Consider the following 11,467-nt stretch of genomic DNA (forward strand, 5'->3'; position numbering starts at 1 on the left):
TATTTAATTTTTTCGAATGCAGTATTTAAATATTTAGGTTGTATTTAATAATAATTCTAAATAAAATTAGAAAAGTCTGGAAATTTCTTATACGCGATACAGAACCACAATGAGGTTGCAGATTGTGGGAATTCCAAAAAATTGGTGGCTGCAACTGAAATAAGCAAGCCATGGGATATGAATTCTGATAGAGGAACATCAATCTGCTGCAAAGAAGCCATATTTTTATTGCAGACAGTCCAATTTTCTGTCTCACACTACCGACGAGTAGGAATCCATCCTCGTTACAACGACTAGCGTCATCCACAAACAAAAGCCCAATTGGCAGAAAATGTCTCTCTAAATTCAACCAGAGGATACCGATTGTTGATCCCCTCTGCAGCTCGATTAACATAGCTGAAGAAAGAACCAAATTCCACTGACACCCGATTAACCTGAGAAATTTTCGATCCGATGTGCAGGGTATTGGACAGCCAAACACCCTGCACATAGTTTGCCAAGACTTCAGCATTGTCTTAGAATTGTTTTAATTTAAATTTATTTACAAATAATTATTTAAATATTACGCATATGTTTAACGTTGCTCTACTGCCATTCACTGAAAAATAACAACACACCTTCTAAGCTAGTATGTGTTGCCACATCCTATAACCCACACGATATGTCGTCAATCGATCTAACTCTCCCTACATTGCTATCACCCAGTCTTATCGATAGTCGACCTAGCAAACCCTAATTGATTAGTCGTTGCAAACAAACGGATCCCAGTAAACAACACGAAAATCATACAAAGAATTTTATACGTTCAGTAATTCCGGCGAATAATAGTTTAAAAAACTAACAAAATTTATGTTAAATTAAATTATATAACAATAAATGTATATGTCGCGTAGATAGTAGAAAATAAACTCAACAAAGTAATTGTGAAATACAAAAGAGAGGGGGTACATTAAAACCCCAAAAAAGACGGTGAAACAAACACCACACACACAGTCACACACACAAAGATGGATGATAAAAAAAGTATACAGGATTACAAGGACTATTATTCAGCTGTCTGTCGAACATGTTTGCAATCGAGTGGAGAAATGCAAAATTTAAATGCGCCCGTAAGTGGTGGCGGTGGTGCTGCTGCTGCTTCGGCTGACAGGAGTACATTTATGGACTGTCTCAACTATTGTATGCCCAGTTATAATGGGCAAGCCGTAGTGGCAGCCGATGAATTGGATGCCCTACCCACACGTATATGCAAAGATTGTGCATCCGCATTGCAGGTGGCCTATTGGTTTATGAAGAATGCCATCAAGGCCCAGGAAGTGCTGAAGATACGTATCAATGAAATGAAAGAAAAACAAAAAGAACTTGAACGTGAAGAGGTAAGGAAAGAGACGACGGCGGCGGTAGGGGCGATTGTTGTGTGCAAATGTCCTAATTAATGCGTAATGTTATTTTTGTCTCTGCTGATGTGTTGTTGTTGTGCTTTCTTTTTAGGCGGCCCAAGCAAAGGCCCTCTGTGAGGAAGTAAAGAAGCCAAAACGTTATCGTTGTAAAATTTGCAATACAAAATTGGAAACAAAAAGGTCTTTGAAAGATCACGTTAAGCTACATTTGGGTAAGTTGGAATCCTTATGAGAAATGCTAGTAGTATTTAGAAATGTGTGTTCGTGAGTGTGTGAGTCATCATTGAAAGAAAAAACCTTTGTTTTACTTGGAAACCTGTGAACACTTGAGCATGTGTGGTGATTGCATTTGATTTGCAAAGTGATAGTGTTAATGACAGAAGGAGTAAGGGGGAGGGTGACAGCAAAAAACATCTGTTGGAAGTATGTGGATTTGCAAATTGAAATTGAAATTCCAAAATTAAAGCAAAAAAGGTTTGAAAATAGTGTGCCGATCTCTTTTGTTATCCAATTGTGTAGAAATTTGGCACAGCTCATTTAATTGGTTCAATGGTATTGGTGAGAATCGCTTCAAATTTAGATATAGCTTCCGAATAAAATTTCATACAATTTTAGATAAATGGCGCCCAAAAGTCAATAAATATATCTGTCCGATTGAGATTAAATTTTGCATAGCGTACTAAATAAAGTATAGAATGACGTGTGCCAAGTTTGCTTTGAATCGTTTCGAATTTAGATATAGCTCCCATACAATTTTCCGTCCGATTGGCACAAAAATGTTCATAGATTCACAAATCAAGTTTATAATGACGTTTGACAAGCTGTGTAGGGTATCACAAAGTCTTTTTAAATTTAAACATTAAAAAAAAAAAAATTTTAAAATTTCCCTCCTTTACAAACAAGTTTTAATTTACAATATATTATTTTATTAGTTAATATCCTGCATTTTCTAATTTTTTTACATACAAATTATATTTAATAAAATTCTCCCCACTCTATTTCTTTACAGATATAATTGCCTATAATTGTCAATTATGCGGATTTGAACATCATCAGCGTACGCAACTAATTCAACATTATCAACTTACACATGGTGTTGAACCGACACCAGAACAATTGAAACCGAAAACAAAAATTACACCTCCCAATAATAGCTCCAACACCACCAGCAGCAGTAGTATCAGCAGTACAGTGACAAGACACAGCGCTAGTGATAATAGACAACAATTTTCACAACAAACACTCACCAACGCAGGTGAAGTTTTTGTTGAAAATCTACCCGCAGCGGCAGCACAAAATACCCATGAAATTATTTACACAAGTGCCCCACAAAATCAAAATATCGTTTATGCTACCGCCATTAACACACAAACAACTCCCCTGGAGGGAAATCCGGCTGCAACAACAATTTTTGCCCAACCAAATGGTGAGGCATTTACATTTAATTCAAACTTTGATGGTAATCTCAATGTACAAAATAATGATGCGAATGTTGTTGGTAATGAATATATTGTTATGGCCGATGGCTCTGTGGAAAATGTTATGGGCAAGGGTATGTAATTGAAATATAATATTTTTATTTTAATAATTTAACATATTTTTCTACTCTTTAGGTGTTGTCATTGAGTACATTAATGCCGGGGATGGCACCACATTATCCCTGGACAATGGTTTGATGTTGGAAAACTTGCTACAAGTTCAAAATGATGGCACAACTCCGAATATAATTGTATCACAAAATAATGATAATGCCTCCAATAATTTGTCGCTGGCACAAACGGATGCTGCAACAACAAATATGGTTATTTCCCAGAATGATATGGTGCAAATGGATGTGGACGATTTGATTGTAGAGGATCCAGAAAATACACCGGAACAAACACAAGGTATGGGGGTAATGTAGAAACAATTTGGAAGAGAGGTTTTTGAAAGAGAAAAGCATTAGATTTTTAAAAGATTTTTTTCAAGAATAATAGATTTTTTTTCAAGCCCTAACAAGGTGTATATTTTTAAAATAATTTTTTCAAGCCCCCAACAAGGCGATTTTTTTTTTTCAAAGCTGAGTTTTTAAGTAATTTTTGTTCAAGCCCCAACAAGGCGAAACTTTTCCAAGTTGTAAAAAAAATCAAACATTTTTCAAGGTCTTAATTTTTTAAAAATATTTTTTTAGGCGTAGATTTAAAAAAAAAAAACATTTTTGTTCAAAGCTTATGTTTTCAAAAATAATTTTTTTTATATTTTTTTTTCAAGGCGTATATATTTTAAAAATGTTTTTCAAAACGTATATGTTTTAAAAATATTTTTTCAAGGCGTTAATTTTTCAACATTATGTTTTAAGGCGTAGATTTTTCAAAATTATTTATTAAGGCGTAGATTTTTTAAAATTATTTTTTCAAATCCTAGATTTTCTAAAAACACTTTTTTCAAGGCCTAGATTTTTTTAAATATTTTTTTCAAGGCGTAGATTTTTAAAAAATATTTTGTTCAAGGCGTAAGTTTTTAAAAAATATTTTGTTCAAGGCGTAGATTTTTTTAAATAAATTTTTTCAAAGCCTAGATTTAAAAAAAAATTCAAAGCCTAGATTTTTTTTAATATTTTTATCAAGGCCTAGATTTTTTTATATTATTCTTTTCAAAAGCTAGATTTTTTTTAAATATATTTTTTTTAATTCCAATCTTTTCAATTTCCCGCCTATTGGTAGATATTTTAAAAATATATCCTTTATCCCCTTTAAAATATAATAAATCATTTGTTTCCTTCCCTTTTCCAGATGTACCCATCTCCCCCATTGATGAAGATATGATTCCCGCCACATTCATTGAACAACCCAAACGAAATATTTGTAAAATATGTGCCAAAGAATTCGATACACAAGATGCATTGAAAAACCACATGTTGACACACAATGGTAAGTTTAACAAAAACTTTAAATTTCAAAAAATATAAAAAATAACCCCTTCTCTCCTTTTCTTCCGTTTCAGAAATTCCCCACTTTTTCTGCGATCATTGCTCCTTCTATACCTTCTTTAAAATCGATTTGAATCAACACTATAAAAGCAAACATAATATACAACCGACAAATAAACAACTACAACCTAAAAATAAACCCACACCGACGACGACGGCAACAACAACTACAACAGCGGCACGTTGTGCCGACACCGAAATGGATCCACAAACAAAAAATGCTATTGTTGAAAAAATTGAACGCTTTGCAAGATCTCCCAAATTGGTCTACGGTTGTGACATATGTTTTTATGAATGTGATTTAAAATATGAAATAAAACGCCATTATCAGGCCAAGCATCGTATGAATGTACAGGATATACAACAGAGGCCAACACGTACCGGATTGACCAACAATACCATAGTGCAACCAATTTCCCATACAAAAGTGTCTTCTACGGTGTCGGTGGCGGCGTCTGCGGCGCCATCCTCATCTTCGTCGTCATCTGTAACATCAACTGCCTCCAGTATGACTGGTTCACCTGCTAAAACATCCAAAATGAATCTGAATAATAGTCTAAATAATAATACAACCGAAGAAGATGCCATGCTGCCGGATTATTTGAATGGTCTAAATTGTCGTAAATGTAATGAAGTGTTTTTCTATCGCAATAAATTATATGAACACTATAAACTGCACAGTGCCCAGGAGGAGGCGGCCAAGCAGCAGAAGCAAACCACGAAAATGCAAAAAACCGTTAATAACATACAACAACAACAGCAGCAGCAACAGGAGTTGTCACAACAGCTGCAGGAGCAAACTGTGGCGGCAACAGCTACAAATCATTTACATTTAACACAAAACGAAACTCATTTAGCAATGCCACAGCAACAACAAAATCTCACACAAGAACCCCAAATACAATTACAATATCAAGAACCAGTTAATCAACCCCAACAACCACACCTTCAAGTATTACAACAATTGCCGCAACAAGAAGTTGTCATAACCACCACTCCATTAGATAATAGCTTAACATCGTCCTTTAATAATGTTGTCGATCCCATGACATTGGTCCTAACACCAAATACAACATTAAATAATTCAGTTGCCCCCTTAACACCTTCATCAAGTTCAACATATACCCTACCCTCCGATGCCATACCACAAATTGTTGAAATGGAACAGACCATAGAAACCGATATGGATTTTGATTTTAATGGTGATGCCTTGTTTGAGGATTTCGATGATGTTGAAAACTCATCCGATGATAATGATATGCGTAATTTAGCTCTGACGTCCGATGATGATTTTGATGATGTTCTCAAGGAGCAGAGTGAAAGTCAAACAGAAACGGCAACATCATATTGTGCCCAGTGTCAAAAATCATTTCTTAGTCAATATCAATTTGAGAATCATATGTTTTTGCATAGAGGTGAGAAATGTGAATTTTCTTGAAATCGAATTTTGTGGAAAATAATGGACTTTTTTGTTTGTTTTTAATTTAGGTCTGGCTCCATATCGCTGTGAAATGTGTACTAATCTTTATAATACCAAGCGTGCTCTCATACGTCATTATCGTGCTGTCCACAAAAGAATACCCACTAGGGATATGATCCAGGCCAAGGGTGACAAAGGTAGATTTAAGATTTTCTTGTTTTTTTTTTCATTTTTGTATTTAACATTTTATATTTACAGTCTATGTTTGTGATAACACAACAATGGATTATTTAAGTATAGAAAAATCCACCGGTATGTATGCATATATTTTTTATTAAATAATAACTTCTAAATATATTTTTAATTCAATTTTATTTTGTTCCACAGTAACAACCTTTATGTGTGCTAAATGTACCTATGAATCGACAGACTTTCCCAGTGTACAATTACATTTGAATACAAATCACAGCATTCATGATGGTATGTTTTCAAAATACTCAAATATTAAAATATTTTATTTTTACTAATAAAATTCTTTTTTACTTTACAGATTCTTATATATTAAGAAGTAAGTATATATTCTTCGTGTCCTCTATGTTATTGGCCAATGATTTCATTCTCCCATTTGTTTGCTTGTTCTTTTTGTCTTTCCCATGTGTTTTTTCTCTCTCTCTCTAGAACTTCCCTATGAATGTCCCCGCTGCATACGTTCATTTTCAACCAAAGCAAAATTGTTACGCCATATGGAACGTAATCATTCAACGACACCAATTAATAATCCACAAATTCAAATTAATTCCACAGAAACGGCAACAACCACAACAACTACAACAACTGCGCCAGCATTAAATAATAATCATAATCATAATGAGAATAATAATACTGCTGTTGATCCCACAACAGCAACAGCAGCAACATCAACCATGCAACAAGTGATTAATAATAATAATAACAATAACAGTGCAACAAGCGGTAAGGTATATGAAGAACAGGTCAATAATATTAATCACAACAACAATAATAATAATGTTAACAATGGCTTAATCTCCGATATGCCAACAATTGTAAATAATGATGGCAAAACATAAATACTCTCCCGTAATAACTAATTACACAATTCCAGATTGTTCTATAGAACGGAAAAGAGAAACAAAAATCATTGCAAAAACAAGAAAAAATGCTATGAAAAAGGAAATTTATAAAAAAAATACAAGATTTCTTTAAAACAAAAAAACATTTTCTTTTTATTTTATTTTCTATTTGGTTTTTTATTTTCATTTGGAACAGGTAATGAGGTTTTCGTTTTATTTGGTTTTATTTAATTTTTTATTTTGTTTTTCTGATGGCACTGAATTAAGTCTAGAAGTTTTCTGAAAATCGGTACCAAAGTCCCTATGCATATTTTGATTTCCACGAAATTTTGCATAGATTAGTGAATTAGGTCTGAAAATCGGTTCAGATTTAGATATAGCTCCCATATATATATTTTCCTCCGATTTTATGTAAATGGTGTACCAAAGTCCCTTAATATCTTTCGATTTGCACGAAAATTGGCACAATGAACTGAATTGAGACTAGAATGATGTGTGTTAAGATTCATGACATTCGGTTCAGATTTATATGTAGCTCCCATATATTTTTTCGCCGGATTTAATGTAAATGGTGTACCAAAGTCCCATATATCTTTCGATTTGCACGAAATTTGACACAACGAATTGAATTGAGACTAGAATGATGTGTGTTAAGTTTCGTGAAATTCGGTTCAGATTTAGATGTAGCTCCCATATATATTTTCGTCCGATTTTTGGTAAATGGTGTACCAAAGTCCCTATACATTTTTCGATTTGCTCGAAATTTGGCACAGCGTACTGAATTAAGTCTAGAATGGTGTGTGTTAAGTTTCGTCAAAATCGGTTCAGATTTAGATATAGCTCCCATATATATATTTTCTTCCGATTTAATGTAAATGGTGTACCAACGTCCCTACATATCTTTCGATTTGCTCGAAATTTGGTATAGCGTAATGAATTAGGTCTACAATAATGTGTGTTAAGTTTTCTGAAAATCGGTTCAGATTTAGTTATAGCTCCTATATATTTGTTCATCCGATTTTATGTAAATGGTGCACTAAAGACCCAAAATTTATCCGATTGCAACAGATTTTTGTACAATGAATTGTAGTTAATATAATTTAATCTCTGACAAGTCTCATTGAAATCGATTCAGATTTGGATAGACCTATATATATTTTTTCTCCCGATTTTAAGTACATGCTTCAAAAATTCGACGTCTGTTAGGATTCATCTGTTGAAAACACCCAAAGTGCTGAAGGGTATCATAAAGTCGGCACCGTCCGACTTTACTACTTTTCTTACTTGTTTAAAATATTTTTTCCAATCTTTACAAAGGCGTAAATTTAAAAAAAATATTTTTTTTTTGATATCCAAAGGTGTAGATTTTTTTAATATTTTTTCAAATTTTAAAAAGGTCTGGGATTTTATAAAAATATTTTTAAATTTATTTATTTTTTATTTCTTTTTCGTTAATTTTAATTTTTTTTTGCGATTTTTCTTTGAAAATTTCTATAATTTTTTAATTAAAAAAAATTTTGTTTGAATATTTCAAAAAAATATTTTTGTTTGAAAATTAAATTTTTGAAAATTTTTTAAAACTTGTTTATGTATATTTGGTATAGGCTGTATTCAATTTTTTACAAGAAAATCTGCCTAATTTTATACGGATTTCAAAAAAATTTCAAATGTTCTCAAAATTGTTCCAATATCCTAGAAAAAAATAAATTCTTAATTTCATATGAGAATTTTATTCTCTTTCTTAAAATACACATGCTGCCATTTATTGAAAAAAAAACAATATTTGAAAAAATCCACAAAAAAGGACTTGTCGATGATTGCAACTCCGAACCACAACTCTTCGACATTGGATCAGCAGGACAAATTAACGATGATGATGACGGCGACGAAACAAAAATCAATGACAGATTATCTTTTGAACAATGTGGCGTAACCCCAACATCATCATCGTCATCCTCCTCATCGGCCACTTCGTTTGTTATGTTATGTCCAGATTTGCAAAGTGATCTGACAATTGACACAGTGCCGCCACCCACCGCAACTAGCGTTGCAGATGATGACACAAATATAACTCCAACCAAAGATATTGAAATATTTAATAATAACGATATTTTAGCAGTGAGCACAGAACTACCATCGGACTCTATGCCGGATATAAGTTTAGAACCAGAAGTCAGCACAAATGAGCTTGACAACACAAACAACAACAATAATGACACACCTTTAATGGAAACAGCAAAAGCCCCAAATGAAAATGAATCGGAAACTGCGACTAAGGTTCTCTACAAATGCTTGGCTTGCTTGGAAAATTGCACCACAATTGAGGCTGTTCGCCTACACAGCCGCAAGGTAACCTGCCGTGAACAAATTAAAGCAATGCATAAAGGCGAAACATCGTCATCGGGTCTTTATAAATGTGAAGTATGCGGTGATATAAAATATCCCACCTTATATTTGTTACGGCATCATTTGAAAAAACACATCGCTCGGACATTTCGTTGCACCTGTTGTCCGAAATCGTATTTGAGTAAATTTGAATTGGATACGCATCAGAGGTCGCACACCGATGAACGGCCACATCAATGTGATAAATGTCCAAATAGTTTCCGGTATGCCCACCATTTGAAGCGGCATAAGGATATTATACATTTTGGTAAGCGATATATGTGTCCGGAGGCCAATTGTAATCGGCAGTTTACCACAATGGATCAGCTGAAAATACATAAATGGTCTCACTGTGGCATTGTGCCGCATAAATGTAAGCACTGTGGGCAGTTGTTTAAGAAGCGGTTGTTGTAAGTATTTCACACTCGATTGCCTGGGTGTTTAATTTTTATAATATTCTAATTTCTAAATAGTTTACGCAATCACTGCTCGAAGTTCCATAACAAACCCCTGACTGATGATGAAGAATTCAGTGGCAGCAATTTGACTTGCAAAAGTCCCCAGGAAGATATACTGCAACCGATTAACTGGGATTAAAACGGGGATGGTGTTATCCTACTCTGATGAATAAGGACTATTCATAAGGGCAACAAGATAGACTAATCAAAAAGCAACCAGAACACCAGGAAGTTACATACATTATAACCTATTAACTGAGACCAAGCGTAAACTTCCATTTCCTTTAACCACTGGAATTCAGAAATAGAACCCATAAATAACCCTTCCCCTCATTTTACTAATTATGATAACTGATCTTCACCGAGATTTTGGGCATCATCGTAGAAGCCTTTACTACCACTAAATAAAAATACATTTCCATGTAAAATACCAACGCAATTTCAATATCATTCCATTTTAAATTTGTTTTTAATTTTAAGAGAATAAATTTCTATTTTTATTTAGAAAATCATAAATACACCTAATATTTATATGAATATATATTTAAAAATAAATTAATAAAACAAAAGAAATCTTGTAAAAAAACCCATTGTATAAAAAGATATGTTTTCCTTAGCCCTATAACTAGGCACCTAATAGTAATCTTTAAATGTGGGGTACAGGGTATTATGTCCTTGTGCATATGTTTGTAACAGACAAAATAAAACGAGATAGACACATGGTTCCTTTTGATAATATGCATAGAATCACTTTCTGAGTCGATTTATGCATATCCGTCTGTACGTCCGTCCATGTATTTTTGTGAACAAAGTACAGATTGCATTTATGATCCGATTTGAATGAAATTTGGCACAGCGGAATGAATTAGGTCTAGAATGATGTGTGTTAAGTTTTCTGAAAATCAGTCCAGATTTAGATATAGCTCCCATATATATTTTCCTCCGATTTAATGTAAATGGTGCACCAAAGTTCCTATATATTATTCGATTTGCACGAAACTTGGTATAGCCTACTGAATTGAGTCTAGAACGATGTGTGTTAAATTTCGTGAATATCGGTTCAGATTTTGATATAGCTCCCATATATATTTTCGACCGATTTAAGGTAAATGGGGCACCAAAGGCGCTATATATCATTCGATTTTCACCAAATTTGGCATAGCGCAATAAATTAAGTCTAGAGTGATGTGTGTTAAGTTAAAATCGGTTCAGATTTAGATATAGAAAATCTTTCGATTTGCACGAAATTTGGCACAGCGTAATAAATTATATATCGGGAATTCAGATTTATATATAGCTCCCATATATATTTGTCTCCGATTTTATGTAAATGGTGCACTAAAGTCCCTATATATCTTTCGATTTGCATGAAATTTTGCACAGCGTAATGAATAAGGTCTAGAATGATTTGTGTTGAATTTCCTGAAAATCGGTTAAGATTTAGATATAGCTCCCATATATATCTTCGACCGATTTAAGGTAAATGATGTACCAAAGTCTCTATATATCCTTCTATTTGCACGAATTTTGACATAGCGTAATGAATTAGGTCTAGAATGATGTGTGTTAAGTTTCGTGAAAATCGATTCAGATTTAGATATAGCTCCCATATATATTTTCTTCCGATTTAATGTAAATGGCGCACCAAAGTCCCTATATATCTTGCGATTTGCAAGAAATTTGGCACAGCGTAATGAATAAGGTCTAGAATGATTTGTGTTGAATTTCCTGAAAATCGGTCCAGA

The 11,467-nt window shown here is 33.4% G+C and overlaps 1 protein-coding gene across 1 annotated transcript; it reads left to right on the top strand.

Annotated features, from left to right (window-relative positions):
• The first annotated feature begins 1,007 nt into the window (after window positions 1-1,007).
• LOC133337580 (zinc finger protein 236-like) lies at window positions 1,008-9,861 on the top strand. Its single transcript, XM_061545795.1, has 15 exons — window positions 1,008-1,376; window positions 1,492-1,612; window positions 2,410-2,952; window positions 3,014-3,043; window positions 3,137-3,286; window positions 4,172-4,309; window positions 4,383-4,535; window positions 4,626-5,783; window positions 5,857-5,985; window positions 6,047-6,100; window positions 6,167-6,268; window positions 6,339-6,356; window positions 6,467-6,760; window positions 8,684-9,674; window positions 9,738-9,861. Exons 1-15 carry the CDS (start codon window positions 1,008-1,010, stop codon window positions 9,859-9,861), a joined length of 4,374 nt encoding a protein of 1,457 aa, XP_061401779.1.
• Window positions 9,862-11,467: the final 1,606 nt, after the last annotated feature.

Source organism: Musca vetustissima, unplaced genomic scaffold (genome assembly GCF_032173495.1).
Source record: "Musca vetustissima isolate MV318-11 ecotype Yass unplaced genomic scaffold, APGP_CSIRO_Mvet_v1 utg42608, whole genome shotgun sequence".
Classification (NCBI taxonomy): Eukaryota; Metazoa; Arthropoda; class Insecta; order Diptera; family Muscidae; genus Musca; species Musca vetustissima.

What these genes read in the sequence shown, in the direction of transcription:
- LOC133337580 (XM_061545795.1), top strand. Translation starts at nt 1,008, where the DNA reads ATGGATGATAAAAAAAGTATACAGGATTACAAGGACTATTATTCAGCT. An exon ending in CCACATGTTGACACACAATG is followed by an intron (nt 4,310 to 4,382) that starts GTAAGTTTAACA and finishes CTTCCGTTTCAG; the next exon opens with AAATTCCCCACTTTTTCTGC. An exon ending in GACGACGACGGCAACAACAA is followed by an intron (nt 4,536 to 4,625) that starts CTACAACAGCGG and finishes TTGCAAGATCTC; the next exon opens with CCAAATTGGTCTACGGTTGT.